The sequence below is a fragment of the Crocuta crocuta genome, unplaced genomic scaffold (assembly GCF_008692635.1).
Source record: "Crocuta crocuta isolate KB4526 unplaced genomic scaffold, BGI_CrCroc_1.0 scaffold168, whole genome shotgun sequence".
Lineage (NCBI taxonomy): Eukaryota > Metazoa > Chordata > Mammalia > Carnivora > Hyaenidae > Crocuta > Crocuta crocuta.
In genome coordinates, this window is record NW_027532591.1 from 6,658,824 (window position 1) to 6,674,668 (window position 15,845).

Genomic DNA, 15,845 nt, shown 5'->3' on the forward strand with positions numbered 1-15,845 from the left:
CTCAGGGTCGGCCCTGAGCCCTCCCAGGCAGCAAAGCCAAGTGCTCAGGACAGAGGAACGCCCAATGTGGGGGGGGAGCACTGCCTCTGATGTCATCTGCAGAACGAAGGTACCCGAGGAAGGGCCCTTTGGGAGTGAAACAGGGCTGCTTCTTGGGATACTTGATTGAGAATAGATCCCTGGGCTTGACTGCTAGAGGGCTCCCCAGGCCTACCTGCAGAGGCAGGGGAATCTTTCAAGAATGAACGTCAGGGGCGCCTGGGTGGCTTAGTCGGTTAAGCGTCCGACTTTCGCTTAGGTCATGATCTCGCGGTTCGTGGGTTCGAGCCCCATGTCGGGCTCTGTGCTGACTGCCAGCTTGGAGCCTGGAGCCTGTTTCAGTCTGTGACTCCCTCTCTCTCTGACCCTCCCCTGCTCACGCTGTCTCTCTCTCTCCTAGAAATAAATAAAAACATTAAAAACACATTAAAAAAAAAAGAATGGAGGTCAACCTAAGGCAGGACTTTAACAAGCTGGCCCAAGAGCTGGAGGGAGAAGGAGCGCATTCCCCTCCCCCTCCCTCAGGTCCCAGGTCCCGTGTACACGGGCTTGTTGGCCAAAAGGAAGCTGGATGGGAGCAGAGTCCCGCCAGCCTCCTGGGGTCTGAGAGTGGTGGCTGCTCTTGGAGTTGGGCCCCGGTGGGAGGTGTCCCTGTGGCAGCCGGGAGACCCTGCGGTGAGCTGACCTCCCGTCCCCACCTTCTCCCAGGGCTTGGCCTCCGTATTCTCAAGCCGAACGTCCCGGAAGTCAGCCCAGCGCGCCGAGGGCGACGGTGCCATGGCGGACAACGGGGGGTACCGGAACCCCACCGAGGTGCAGATGAGCCAGCTGGTGCTGCCCTGTCACACCAACCAGCGCGGGGAGCTGAGCGTTGGGCAGCTGCTCAAGTGGATCGACACCACGGCCTGCCTGTCGGGTGAGCTTGGCACAGCTATCCTCCCACCGGTGGCCCCACCACCCAAAGGAGAGGCCTCCATTATCAGAGACGGGCACTGTCCCTCCCGAGCGCCACGCTCGTTCCTTGCCCTGCCCTTTGCTCATACTGTTCCAGCTGCCTGAGACGCCGCCTCCAATTTCTCCACGCTCCTCTTGGGCCACCCTCGCTCCCCCAAGCCCCCACAGCTCTGAGCTCGGTATCCTTCTGTCCCTGCTGCGACACAGCGCATCTTCAAATGTGGCCGCTGCGACGCTGGCCTGAGAGTGCAGCTCTGAGTGTTCTCCAACCCACAGGGAGCTCACAGTCCAGCCGGGGCACAGATAGGTGATTTACCTGCCCCCCAGCCCTGGGAGAGAGTCAGCATTGGATCTGTGGGAGAACAGACCAGAAGCCCTGACCCAGTCCTGGGGACGGGGGAGGGAGGGATTGCAGAGGGACCAAGGTGGTGAGCGCAGTCCTGACGTTAAGAGCGACTAAGGCAAGGAAACAAAGGTGGGTGAAGCAGACTGCGCAGACGGACTGTGGGCTCCTGAGCGGGCTGAGAAGTAGAATAGCCCAGTGTGATCCTACGTTCATTCAACAGCTACTCACGGAGTGTCTGCTGTGCTGGCCCCGCTCCCAGACTGGGGCACCACGGTGAACGAGACAGGCAAAAGTCCTTGCCCTCAAGAAACTTGCAGCCTAGCGGAAGGGAGAGACCCCAGACAGACAGAACCTGGATAGATGAGCAGGGTCAGGGCGTAGTAACCGGGTGATCAAAGTAGAGAAGGGTGGGTGTGGCCAAGGAGGCACAAGCTCAGCTGGGGCCACCTGGCATTTGCTCAGAGGCCTGGGGACACGGGGATGATGCTAACCCGAGGCTTTCTTCCGATGCCAGCCGAGAGGCACGCTGGCTGCCCCTGCGTCACCGCCTCCATGGACGATATCTATTTTGAGCGGACCATCAGGTAAGTGCCCTTCCTGCTCCTTGGTCCCCCTGGCCTGCCCACCGCCAACCCACGGCTCCGCCTCCCTCTCCCCGCCTGGTCAGCCTGCGAGCCACATGGAACCCTGGAGTGTGACTTGATTGACTGAGGGCCTTTGCAGAGCAGACAGTAGCCCGTGCACTGGGGCTCTGGGAGAGGGATGGGCTGGGAGCTGGCCTGCTGCTGGGTGCTACGGGGTGGGTGCCCGCGGCCAGCTCTGGAGTTGGACGTTGCTGAGGCAGCATCACGGGGTGCTGTGTGGCTTTGGGGAAGTCAGTTTCTCTGGGCCTCAGTTTTCTTATCTGCAAAATGGAAGGGGATAGTCTTAAACAGTGCGTATCTTTTTGAACTTGGACATTCTCTGTGGGTCATTGGTCACTGGACTGTAGGAAGTTTCCTAGGCAAGGTCCCTTGGAAAAGCCTGAGCCAGAAGCTTGGACCATTCAGCCTCTGCTTGCATGTCTCCAAGAATGAGGAGCTCACTACCTTGCAGTTTGTTTTGTTTTGTAATTGCCTTTTAAAATGTTTATACCGAGGCACCTGGGTGGCTCAGTCGGTTAAGTGTCCAACTTCAGCTCAGGTAATGATCTTGTGGTTCATGGGTTCAAGCCACATGTCAGGCTCTGTGCTGACAGCTCAGAGCTGAGAGCCTGCTTCAGATTCTGTGTGTTACTCTCTCTGCCCCTCCCCTGTTCACACCTGCCTCTCTCTCTCAAAAATAAATAAACAGTAAAAAAAAAAATTAAAAAATAAAGTGTTTATACTGATGCCAAGCCCTTGGCCCAGCCTTGTAGGGGCTGCATACGGTGCTCTGGCCTCCACTCCTGCTCCTAAATCACCATCAGGGCCTAGGACATCAGATGTCAAGGGTTGAATCAGGGCTTTCTAGGTACCTAGCATGTTGCAGTTAAGGAAAAAATTTGGCCCATTCCTGTCTTCATATATTTGGTTCTTTGTCACTACCTGCCACTATTCCAGAGCAAGGCCCATGCTGGGTTTGGGGTGTGCAAGGTCAACTGGAGCATGGTCCCTAAGCCCCCAGGAGCCCCCATTTGTAGGGAGACAGGTTTAGAAACGTAATTTCAATTCAAGGGGTGTGTACCATGTGAATCGTGATCTCTGACGTAGGGGTGATTTGTAATTCTAATTCTAAATATCTTGTATTTCAGAGTAGTTTTTTAGAAAGTGTTTATTTATTTTGAGAAAGAGTGCGAGCAAGTGCACAAGCAGGGGAGGGGCAGAGAGGGAGGGAGGGCGAGAAGCCCAGGCAGGCTCCATGCCACCAGCACAGACCCTGACACGGGGCTTGATCCCACGAACCATGAGATCATGACCTGGGCTGAAATCAAGAGTTGGACGCTTAACCAACTGAGCCACCCAGGCGCCCCTAGAGTAGTTTTGGATTTACAAAAGAAGTTGTATCTCAGCAGATCATACAGAGAGGTCCTATATACCCCATAGCCACTTCCCCTGTTATTAACATTTTAATTAGTATTGTTCCTTTGTCACCGTGAATGAACTGATATTGATGCGTAGCCTGTAGCACTTTTTTAATATATTAACCTATTTAATCCTCAGAACAATGCTGTGAGGTTCTGGCTATTAGTATCCTCCTTTTACAGATGAGGAAACTGAGGCACAGAGAGGTGAAATGATTTGCTTCAGGTCGTATGGCTAGTGGAGGACCCAGGAACCCCAGAGCTCTTATTCTTAACCAATGGGCAGCATTTTCTACATGTCTGGGGGTGAGTGTCATAGCATAGGGGGTAGTCAAACGGGGGTTCCTGGAGGAGATGTTGGAACTGGCTTCAGTGCCATTAATACTGTATGTGGTGACACTCTGAAGGCCAGGGGAGCTCTGTCCAGGCCAGTTCTAGGTCTCCGCTGCCCACACAGGTTCTGGCGCTCAGAGGGGCTACGGAGGTGTGGGCTGGGGGTGGGCAGTGGGTGTGCGTGGTGGATGGACTTGCCCCAGGACTCAGAGAGTGAAGGTGAGTCTGGGCCAAGAAGGGTGTGGCTGGAAGGGCACCCGGAGAGGATCCTGGGAAGGAAGGCAAGCTGGAGATGGGTCGGGAACATGGCTGGTGTCCAGGAAAGGCCTGGCTGCACCTGAGGAAAATTGGAGAAGGTTTTCCTGGTTTGTTTTTGTCTTTGCCATTCAAAAATATTTCAAAATGTGTCTCTAATTGGTAAGACCTACTTTTATTTTTTCCATTTTTAAAATTGATTATTATACATTTTAAAGGTTTATTGATTTTGAGAGAGAGAAAGAGAGCACGAGTTTGTGAGATCATGACCTGAGCTGAACTCAAGAGTTGGAGGCGGCTCATGACTGAGCTACCTAGGCGGCCCTGCTTTTATTTTTGTTTTGCTTTACAGTTATCTTTGTTGTTCAAGTCTAGATACAAATAAGGTTGCAACTGATTGCTGTGTCTCTCAAGTCTTTTTTCTGTCTATAGGTGCTGCACCTTCCCCCAGCACCCTGGCCCTTCACTGTCTCTCTCCTGGTCATTTGCAATCTTAGTTCTCAGTCGTCCGGGGTTTGTTGTTAGCATCAGTGTGGTGTCATTTAACATGCTCCTCTGTCCCCTGACAGTAAATTGGTTCTGGGGAAGGGCTTGAACGGGGGTCAAATTTGTTTGTGGGAGCTGCCTCTGTGATGTGAAGAACACCAGAGGGGGTGCTGGGGAGCTGGAGGCTCCCCCCCCTCAGGGGGGCCCTGAGGAAGTTGGGCAGGGACCCTGGGGAAGGAGCCAGTTTTGGCTTGAGCTGTGGGATGGAAGAGAGTCTAGGAGGGAAGAAAGGCTCAGGTGTCCAAGTGGGTGTCTGCTTGGCTTTGGGGGAGGTAGAGGAGGGGGGAGCAGGAGGAGGAGGGGGAGGAGAAAAAGAAGAGGAGGAGGAGGGAGGAAGGAGTAGGAGGGGAAAGAGGAGGAGAGAGATGAATAAGAGACACAAATATCTCTTTTTTTTAGCACCACAGAAAATAGACTGTTATTTTTATTTTAGGGATCGTGGAATTCTTTCCCCTAATTTCTTATAATGAAAACTTTCAAAATTATAGAAAAGTTGCATAGCGCAATGATTGAATCTCACCAGTGAGATTCAAGAATTAACATTTTTTGCTACGTGTGCTTTATCTATATATGAATAAACACATATACTTCTCTCTGTCTTTTTTCTGAACTACTTGGAAGTAAGTTGCAGACATCATGACACCTTGTCCCTCCACATGTCATCACGCATCTCTTGAAAGCAACAGTCCCTCCACGCCTATCAGGACTGTTAATGACAGGGACAGAAATGGACAGGTCCTTGGCAGTCATGAGCTCCTGTTAGTTACGGAGCTCTGCCCCGGGCCAGGCCTGGCGCTGGCTCTCTCTGACTTCCTCGAGCCTTCCCTCAGTAGTCATGCATCCTCTGTACTTTACTGACGTGGGGTAGGCTCAGGAGGCCAAGTGACTCATCCAAGGTCACCTACCTCAGTAGGGTGACAGGGGAGAGCTTGACTGGAGCCCAGGCAGCCCCCCTGGAAGGGACCCTTCCTAGCCCTGGGGGAGAGGCTGCGTCTTTGAAAGAAATTAGCCCTCTGCCATCCATGTTTGTGGCCCAGGCACGGAGAGGTAAAAGGACTTGCTCAAGGTCACCCCAGCCCCTGTCTGCCTCCTCCTCACAGTCCACCAGCTGGGCACACTCAGCTGCCTCCAATTAGACACACAGCAGGGGAGGGGGCTCCTCGAGGGATTCTAACCATTCATCTGGACGTGGGCATTATTCCAGAACAGGGAGCAGCTGGAAAAGGTGGGACCAGTGTAGTCAACAGAACAGTCTAGAACCCTGACTCTGTCACCTTTGAGCTGGGTGACCTTGGGCAAATGGCTTACTCTCACGGGTGTTCAGTCCCTCGTCATGTAAGCGTGTCAAGCTTATTTTGGGACTGTACCGTGGTAATGCTTGGAACATAGTAGGCATTCTTTGAATGTTTCCATTTTCCATTCCACCCCGCTATGGATAGTCCCGTGCACTTATTAGGCACATGTAGAATGCATTCATTCAGGAGGACCTACCCCGTGAGGTGTACTAGGCCCTGAAGTCAGTGGTGAGTGAAGTGGGTGTGATCCTTGCCCTAGCGGAGCTTAAGGATTGTGGGGGAGACCACAGAGAACCATCTGTTGGAAGAAGTGCTGGGAGGGTGAACCATATTGGGCTATGGGGGGAGGGGCAGGTTCCCCGAAGAGGGGACTGTGGAGCCACAAGCACAAAGAAGCTTGAGCATTCACTGGATAAGGGGGAGAGGAGTGAAACTGTGCCGCCTTGCTCAGCCTCCACTTCCCCACCTGGACAATGAGGTGCGAACACTACCTTGCCAGCTCGCTCTGAGGACTCGGTGACACTGCCGATGTGACTCTGTAAGCCACAACGTTTCCCTGCCAGCTCCCTTCCGCGGAGGCCCTGCGAGTATCTGGGGCCCCTCTTCCCCCTCTCTATCCCCTCTGGAAGGCTCACCTCCTGCTTTTCTCTCCCCAGTGTCGGACAAGTGGTGAATATCAAGGCCAAGGTGAACCGAGCCTTCAACTCTAGCATGGAGGTGTGTGGGGTGGGGGCTCCCTGGGGGTGGGTTTTCTACCTCCTCTCCATTCTCAGCGCCCAGCCTGGGGACACTCACACCCGCAGAGCCCTGGTCGAGGCAACGGGGGTTTGAAACAGCTGTCAGGGTGTCCAGTGAATGCCTAAGGATCTTCTGTCCAATACCCATAACATGGAAGGGAAAACTGAGGCCCAGGGAGGGGAAGAGGCTTGTCCCAGGTCACCAGGTCACATAGATTCCAATGTGAGACTGACTTCCAGTCTCCTTGGTCTTCACACTTCACCTAAGACTCCCTTCAGCAGCCAGGTGGCCACAGGAAAGCAGGGAAGACAGCAGCTGTGCCTGACCCTGGAGGCAGCAGAGCTGGGGCAGGGAGAGCCCTGAACTTCAGTCCGTTAGCTCACCTCCCATAGTCTCTGTCTCCCCATCTGTGAAATGGAAGCATGAGTCCTATGCTTCAGGATTCTTAAGTGAGGTACAGGGTTCTGTGAGCTCTGGGGGAGTGACTGTGTTTCCTACCTGTGGATGCCAGGCCCAGGCAACATCCCCCAGCTGGGCCGCTGAAGCTGAGTCCCCACTGCCTCTGGTCCCCCCTGGGTACCCGCCAGATGTCTGTCTTTTCATTGAAGCCAACATTGATCTACTTTAAGTTCTTTGCTGGACTCAGTCTCATTTTCATTCTCTCTGTAGCCCTGTGAGGGTAGGTATGCTCATTCCCATTGCATCCATCCATTCATTCATTCATACATCCATTCATTCATATTTTAAGTAGGCTCCACGCCCAATGTGGGGCTTGAACTCACAACCCTGAGATGATGAGTTGAGTGCTCTACCGACTGAGCCAGCCAGGCGTCCCCATGCTCAGTCCCATTTTATAGATGAGGAAGCCAAGGACCAGAAAAGGGAAGTAACTTGCTCAAGGCTTTCCAGGGATCTAGGGGTAGAATCAGAACCGATCCCAGGTCTCTGTCCTCCTAGTCTCAGTAAGTGATAGAATATGAGGCCTGGCCTGAGGTGGGACTTCCTGTCTTGTTGAGCTGTGGAACCTCAGGCTGGGAGCTCCATTTCTCCCCTCCTCACTCCTCCCACCCCTTCTTCCTCCCCAGGTGGGCATCCAGGTGGCTTCTGAGGACCTGTGCTCTGAGAAGCAGTGGACCGTGTGCAAGGCCTTGGCCACCTTTGTGGCCCATCGGGAAGTCTCCAAGGTGGGGGCTATCTCTGGCTGCTTGATGCTGCTGGACCACCCGGGTGCTTGTCAAGGCAGGCCGGGAGCAGGGTGGTGAGGCCGGGGGCTGGCCAAGGCGTGAAGGCGCTTCAGGGAATCCACAGCCCCCAGAGGTAGCTCCCCCTATCTGTGTTTTGACCCTAGGTGCCTTCCCTCTCTCTTCCCCACCTACCCCTGTGCGTCTCACGTGGGGATTCTTCAGGCCTTATCATCCCCTTACATGCCCCATAGATGCCCCCAATCCTGGATGCCTTTGCCCGAGAAATGGGACTGGGGGCGTTTGGAGGATGGAAGTGATAGATCGGTCAACCTGGAAACAGGAAGATGGGGACAAAGACTCGTAGCTATCCTGCAGCCGCAGGTGTGTGATGATGCTGAGGGCACAGGCACCCCTGCTGTTTCGGAAGCCTGCCCCCAGCATCCCCCGCACCACCCCCTGCCCACAGGTGAAGCTGAAGCAGACCACCCCGCAGACAGAGGAGGAGAAGACCGAGCACAGCGTGGCGGCTGAGCGGCGGCGCATGCGGCTGGTCTATGCGGACACCATCAAGGACCTCCTGGCCAACTGCGTCATTCAGGATGGTGAGCGGCCGCAGGTGGGGAGGGCAGCGGCATCCTACATGCCCCCCTCTGTCCCAGGCCCCCACAGGGCAGAGGGAGGAAGGGACGTCCGCTCACTGTCCCGATGGAACTCTTGTTTCAAGGTCTCCTTCAGGGAAGGGCCTCTTGCTTGGCTCCCAGGAGCTGTGAAGATGGAATTAGGGCACGAAGAACACCCTTTGTTATCCACAGAATGTATTTGGGAAGGTACTATTGAGCACGGCCCTGAAGACTGCAGGGTTTTTTTTAGAAAGCACATATATATATATGAACACATATATATGCACATAGACATATACGCATATATACATAAATCACATAAGTATAAATATAGAATGAAAAGCAAGACCCTCTCCCACTCAGGACCCAGGTCCCCTCCAGTTAGTCCTTTTGGGACATCTTTCCAGAAGATTCCCTGCATATTTAAGCATGCCGTGTATTATTTAGCTCTCCCTTTTTCTCCCAAAAGGGAGCGTACAGTACATACTGTTCTATATCTTACTGCTTTCCCCTTGAAAGTACGTGTTGGAGAGATTGTTCTATACCAGCACACAGAGATCCCCTGTGGACTGGGGGAGATTTTGACAGATGGAGAGAGGAGAGAGAAGGTTTTCCTGACGGAGCGCACAGGCTGGGCAAAGGCCCAGAGGGGTAGCCTTGGATGCTCTCACCAGTCTCAGAGCCTTAGGACAGGGAGTCTTCCCTGAAAACTACAGGAGGCCATTATAGGACAATTGAAAGTAGTCCAGCCGCCCAGGGTGGGCGAGAGCAGGTGAACCAGCAGTGAGAGGGGCTCTGAGTGCTGTGTGCCTTATGTCTGCGAGGTCTGGGGGCTATGGCTGGGGTAGGGGAGGGAGCCCCAGCTCCTCCTACTGTCACTGAGATCTCCCGGGGCCACCCGTGCACGGCAGACCTCCTAAATCCCTCTTGTCCTGACAGCCCTTCCACCCAGTGGTCAGTCCAAATGCCTTAGCCTGGCATCCGGGCCCTTGGCTGGCCGCTCGGCCTCACCTGGTACTGTCCTCCTACTTGTCCTCAGCTCCAGCCATGCCACGGCCTCATTGCTTCCTGCGACTCTCCTACCTGCCCTGTCTCCAGATCTTGGCTCAGGCCACCCTCAAGCTCCCCTTCTCCCTATCTGTGGCATCTCAGAGCAGCCTGCAAGCCAGGCAAAAGGCCGCCTTTTGATGGGCCCTCGCTGACAAGTCTCTCCCTGGTCGGTGGGAGATGCATTGCCTTCCTTGGGTTGCGGGGGTCGTATCAGCATCTGCTCCTCTGACCCCCAAGGCCCTGCCCACTCTCTGGCCTCTCCTACTGAGGATCTCCTGATGCCACTGCCCCTGAGGGACAGATCCTTTTGAGAGTCTGCCTCCTGAGTTTGGTGCCAAGCCCTCTAGAATTGTGATCGTACGTCATCTGCATAATCCCCATGGGTTGGGTTTGACGTCTGCCCTTCACAGATGAGGACATAGGTTCAGAGAGGCTCACTCGACTGGCCCAAGTCATTGAACCTGAGGTTCAGCCCCAGGCGTGTCTTCTCTCAAAGTGGAAGTCCTGCCCACTGCCCCCGAGACCACCTGATCTCCCTCCCCCCGTGTCCTCCTGTTCCTCACCCAGGGCCGGCACACTTGGTGCCGAGTCAGTAAAGGAATCTGGATGACATAGAGTGTGGGCTGGTGGCGGGTCCCCTGGATCTGCCATTGGGAACTTCTCCCCTTCCCACCTCCCCGCCTCTGCCCTTCCCGGGCCAGATCTGGAGAGCAGAGACTGCAGCTGCATGGTGCCGGCCGAGAGGACCCGCGTGGAGAGCGTGGAGCTGGTCCTGCCCCCCCATGCCAACCACCAAGGCAACACCTTTGGGGGCCAGATCATGGCCTGGATGGAGAACGTGGCCACCATCGCAGCCAGGTGAAGGGAAAGTGCACTGCCCCTGCTTTCCCTCCTTTCTCTCCCTCCTCCCTTGGCCAGCTTCATCCCCAGATTTGGGGGTGGGGGTGATGGGAAACCCCAGCTTGGTGTTGGCATTCAAGGCTTTAGGAGCTAGTCAGGGCAGACTTCCTGGGGGAGAGCTCTTCAGCTGGGCCTTGAGTGACATGTAGCTTTGGGTAAGGGGAGGGCTTCTAGGTAGTAGAAGCAGCAGGTGCTGGGTGTAGAGGATGAGGGAAAATGGGGAACAGATTTGCCCCAAGCCCTGTTCTTGAGGCTCAGCTGCTTGAGTGCTCGTAGGCCCTAGTGTTCTAAGCTGTGAAAGGGGACTTCCGTTCTGTTCCTCTGGGCAGAAGTGTCCCAGTCGGGTGGGAGTGGGTGGGCCAGAGGGCAGTGCATGTGGTTCCGGGCTGGGTCTGTGGATGGGGGAAGGGGGGGAGGCCGGCCCAGGCCTGTGGCTGAAGGCATTTGTCCTGTCTCCCCAACCCCAGCCGGCTTTGCCGTGCCCACCCTACGCTGAAGGCCATTGAGATGTTCCACTTCCGGGGCCCCTCCCAGGTTGGGGATCGCCTGGTGCTCAAGGCCATCGTGAACAACGCCTTCAAGCACAGGTAAGGGGAGGGACCGGGGCCCCCTGGGGCTGAGGGCTCTTCCTGACCCAAGAAGAGGCCCAACTGCAAAGCTGCCAGGGACCCTTTCCCTTGTAGACGAGGCCTATGAGGTCTAAACCCTGCCCGGCGGCTGCTGGGCCCTTCCATGCTCAGACCACAGGGCCAGTGTTCTGTCACTTATCAAATCCATTCCCGCCTCTTCCCTAAAACAATTAGTTCCCAGAGCCTGAATTTGGAATGAATCCTGATACCTCCAAGAAAGCTTACTTTAAATACCTATCTTTGTTGGTGATTTCAAAGATCATCGTGTGAGGAAGCCAGGCTCCCTGGGCTCAAGTTGGGCTCACTCCGTACTAGCTGTGTGACTTGAGGCAAGTTACTCACCACCACTGAGCTCCAGTTCTTTTGTCTGTAAAATGGAGCTCACCACAACTACGCCATATTTGTGAGGATTCCCTGAGGGGTTGCTGGACAGGATGCTGGGTGTGGACAGGTGTGTGTGCGTGCGTGCATGCATGTGTTGGGGAGGGCACATGGGCTCAGGAAGGTCCAGCCTGAAAGCAGCCCTCTGTCTCTCTCAGCATGGAGGTGGGTGTGTGCGTGGAGGCTTACCGCCAGGGCGCTGAGACCCAACGGCGGCACATCAACAGCGCCTTCATGACCTTCGTGGTCCTAGACGCGGATGACCAGCCTCGGACTCTGCCCTGGATTCGGCCCCAGCCTGGGGTGAGTGGCACCCTGCCCCACCACCAGGTCCCTTCCCTCTCTGCCCAGGGGTGGGGGTGGGGTGCTAGCCTGGGAGCGATGGGCTCAGCCCTGCCCCTCTGCAGGGGCACAGCCAGCTCTGGGTGACCTGTGGCCCCAGAGGTGCCCCTTGTGCAAGGCAGGCACCTTGGTCTGCCTGAAGGAGCTCATAGGTATTAACAGGCGTTCCTGAGCCCACAGGTGTGGAAAAGCACGGGCTCTGGGGGCAGACGTGGGTTGGAACTCCCCTCTTCCGTGTTCTACTGGGTGCCCTCTGCAAGTTTCTAGTCCCTGCCAGTAAAGCGGGTGTATCTGCACCCCTGCCTCACAGGGAGGTTGGGGGGTGTCCCTGTGCTCGGCTAAGCCCTGTAGGTGACCGTTATGAGGAGGTGACAGGAGAGCAAGAAGCACAGGGATAAGAGTCAGGGGCTTGGGTTCAAAGGTTGTCTCTTAAAAACTGCAATCTTGTGCCTCCGGTGGGCCAGTCCCGGGCTTGCTTCTGGGGGGCTGGAGGGACCTTGGAGGGGCACTCCCTCTCTCTGGGAAGCCCCTCCACCCTGCCTGCCTGCCTCACAGGACCCCGAATTGGCTGTGAAAACCCTCACGCCCCAGCTGGGTGCTGGGCACTTGACAATGGGTGGGGTGGGGCAGGAGCCGGCGCATGAATGGCGGTTCGGTTCACAAGTGCCTCCAGGCCTGTGCCATTTCATGCTCACGAGTGAGGAGACAGCAGAAGCAGTGGTTAAGAGGGTGGACTCCGTGTCAGGCCATCAGGGTTCTGCTCCTGGCCCCACTTCTTACCCTGGCCACCTTGGGCAGGCCACCAGCCTTTCTGTGCCTCAGTTTCCTCCTCTGTAAAATGGGGATAATATGAGTACCAACTTCAGAGAGCTGTTGTGAGGCTTATTTGAAATTTTGCATGGAAGGTGCTTTGGAAGAGGCCTGGCAAGAACAGGTGCTCAGTAAACGTGGCTTCTTACTAGCACTGTCAGTGCCCTTTGGGGTCCCCTCGTGTAAAGGAGGAAATCGGAGTCCATCGAGGGCAGGTGGTGTTTCCAAAGTCAGTGAGGGAGGCTGAGACTCTCTGAGCTCAGATCGAGCAGGAATGCAGAGACTTGGCCCTTTGCCGTCCAGGTTGCTTTGATTCTGGCTTCCCTGGTGAGGTCTGAACTCCATTGTAGGGCTGAAGGGCCTCCTTGGGCCTGTGGGGGGGGGCAGAGAGTAACGGGGGTGGGGAGCAGGGTGCTAGCTGGGTGTCTGGCGCGCATCAGAGTCCGTCCTGCATCTCTCACCAGGACGGCGAGCGGCGGTACCGAGAGGCCAGTGCCAGGAAGAAGATCCGGCTGGACAGGCAAGTGCAGCTTGGGTGGGAGGAGGGGATGCAGGTTCGGGGCCCTCAGCCTGTTCCCCAGGCCCAAGGGACCCGCATTCCTTCAGTGCCGCCCCTGTGCTGGGCACCAGGTGGGGCCCTTTACGTCCATGCAGCCTCACTACACACAGCGGTCTTCCCCGTCCGTTGTACAGACGAGGACATGAGGACAGAGGGGTCAGGTGACCATGGGCACACAGACAGGGATGACGGGCAGAGCGGGAATTTGAACCTGGTCGGGTCTGGCCAATTCTAAATCCCATGTTAGTTCCACTGCTTCTGATGCCTGTTGGGCAGACGAAGAAAGGAAGGTCCTGGGGCGCCGGAGCGGCTCAGGCAGTTACAGCGTCTGGCTCTTGATTTCAGCTCAGGTCAGGATCTCACAGTTCAGGAATTTAAGCCCCGCATTGTGCTCAGCGCTGCCAGTGTGGAGCCTGCTTGGGATTCTCTGTCTCTCTCCTTCTCTCTCTGCCCATCCCCCAATTGCTCTGTCTCTGTCTCTCAAAATAAATAAATAAACATCAAAAAATTTTTTTTTACAAAAAGAAAGGTCCTGAGGGGACATGCAGATGCTCACGATGCACAGCCAGGTGTGAATGACTCTGCCGTCAGAGCGCTTTACAGACCTGAAAGTGCTGGAAATACACTGGGGTCACCCTCTGCGTTGATAGGAAAAGGCGCATCTGTGAAGCACTCACCAGTGTCCTTGCCATGACCCCATAAGGCAGATGTGACTCCCAGTCCCCTGTACAGAGGAGGACATGGAGCCTCAAGGGTGACGTTGCCCTAGGCAAAGCCGACTGCTCAGTAAGGGTGGGGGCGCCGAGCCTTCACCCGGCACCCTTCCCCCCTGCCCGGTCCAGCTCTGCTTCTGACCAAGTCTGTATGGTCTCCGCTGCTAGTCCTCCTGGCCAGATAGGAGTCCCTCCCGCCCCGCTGGGCTGAGCACAGGCAGCCAAGTCTTCCGGAAGGCCTGGGCGCCCAAGGGACCATGGTTGTCTTCTTCCCTTCCCCAGGAAGTACATCGTGTCCTGTAAACAGACAGAAATGCCCCTCTCTGTCCCCTGGGACCCTAGCAACCAGGTAAGGCTTTCTGCTCTGATTGGGCAGTCCTCAGGCCCATGCTGGGGGCGGGGGGACCCTGACTCTCCCTCCTCGTCAGAGTGGCTTTGGAAGTAGTCCGGAAGGGGACAGGGTAGCATGTCATGCCTCAGGACTGGTGCGGTTAGCAAAGGGCTTTCCCTTGTCCCTCTGTTTGGCTGAGGGAGCTGAGGCCCTGAGAAGGCGGTCGCTCAGGGAGTCTGCCCCAGACCGGGCTTCCTGCCCCAGGGCCCGGCACCCACCCACCTTCAGTCCAGCACAGTCTCGGCCCAGAGCCCCCCAAGGACGGAGACAACATGAGGCTTCTCTGTGTGCCCCGTGCAGGTGTACCTGAGCTACAACAATGTCTCCTCCCTGAAGATGCTCGTGGCCAAGGACAACTGGGTGCTGTCATCGGAGATCAACCAGGTAGCTGAGCCCCCCATACCCCGCAGAGGCGGCTGATGGCAAGCAATAGAAATTCCCTCAAACCACTCATGTCCGAAGGGGGTTTCTTAAAGGAATTGGATGAGACCATGAAACCAGCCCAGTTCTAGAAACAGTGCTGCTCCCACAGCACCTGGAGCGGAGAACGCACACCTCTTCCTCTCCTGCCCACCAGCCATCTTGCCCCCATGTCTCATCTCTGCTGCTCTCCGCCCGGCTGCTTCCTTCCTCTCTCTGCTCCTTCTTCCCTGTAGTGATAGGGACAGTGGACAAGCATGGGTTGAGGAAGCCAGGAGCTTTGCCTGTGCCCTGGAGAGAGTCACTCCCCCACCTGTGACATTAGGGGGTTCAATGGGTGCGTGGCTTTGAGGGTCCATTCCACTGTTGCCTCAGTCTGTTTCTTAAATACCCTCCTGTCTACCAGGATTAAATACCTTCCTGGATTCTCTCAACAGCCCGTTTTCATTGGGACGGGCCTGAGGTTCAGAGAGGTTGAGTCACTCTTTGACAGTCACACAGCAAGTCAGCGGCAGCCCTGAGCTTCCAGCCCTGGCCTCCGGCATCGGAGCCAGCCCACTCCACCACCTGGCGTAGGCTGGGGCAGGTGTGCAGGAACGAGCCGCCCTCTGTCCCATGCAGGTCCGCCTGTACACTCTGGAGGATGACAAATTCCTGTCCTTCCACATGGAGATGCTGGTGCAGGTGGAAACAACCCAGGCCTTCATGCTGCTCTCAGACCTGCTTCGGAGGCCCGAGTGGGACAAGCACTACCGGTGAGGGCCATGGTGCCAGTGGGGCAGGGGCCTTTTCTCAGGCCTGGCAGGGCAGCTGGGCCTTCAGGTGTGTCCCCTGTTGAGCCATCCCCCCATTATGCTTGGCCCCTGCTGGGCATGGGGGGAGGGGGTGCGCAGGGTCGGGGGATTACATTTATACGCTGGGTGGGTGTCAGAGTCAAGGGCATTCTGAGCCCTCAGGGAAGGGATGGAGCCTGGAATTGGAGTTGGAGGCCTGGGTTTAAATCCTGCTTCTGGATCAACCAGCTGTGTGACCTCAGGCAAGTCACTTCCTTTCTAGGCCTCAGTTTCCCCCTTCTTAAAATGGGTACTTGACGTGTAGGTCATGCATTTGCACTCTGGATAGATCAGTGATTTTCAAACTGTGTTCCATGGAGTTCTGAGTCCCCGAAGGAGGCTCAGGGACCACTTGGGGTGGAGGTTAGAACACTGAGGGAACAGGAGGGGCCCCTCCCAGACTCAGGGTAACGAATGGAATGGCCAATTTGACGAAGCCACCCATTTTGCCAGTTCTTCTTATGGG

The 15,845-nt window shown here is 55.9% G+C and overlaps 1 protein-coding gene across 1 annotated transcript in view; it reads left to right on the top strand.

Annotated features, from left to right (window-relative positions):
- Positions 1–15,845, top strand: part of ACOT11 (acyl-CoA thioesterase 11) — a 96,480-nt gene that overhangs the window by 73,216 nt on the left and 7,419 nt on the right. Inside the window, exons 4-15 of the mRNA XM_077779785.1 lie at positions 748–955; positions 1,854–1,923; positions 6,466–6,526; positions 7,633–7,731; positions 8,198–8,333; positions 10,103–10,259; positions 10,769–10,888; positions 11,470–11,614; positions 12,928–12,987; positions 14,022–14,084; positions 14,427–14,510; positions 15,168–15,301. Of these exons, the coding sequence (XP_077635911.1) occupies positions 748–955; positions 1,854–1,923; positions 6,466–6,526; positions 7,633–7,731; positions 8,198–8,333; positions 10,103–10,259; positions 10,769–10,888; positions 11,470–11,614; positions 12,928–12,987; positions 14,022–14,084; positions 14,427–14,510; positions 15,168–15,301 (1,337 nt within the window). The remainder of the gene's footprint in view (positions 1–747; positions 956–1,853; positions 1,924–6,465; positions 6,527–7,632; positions 7,732–8,197; positions 8,334–10,102; positions 10,260–10,768; positions 10,889–11,469; positions 11,615–12,927; positions 12,988–14,021; positions 14,085–14,426; positions 14,511–15,167; positions 15,302–15,845) is intronic.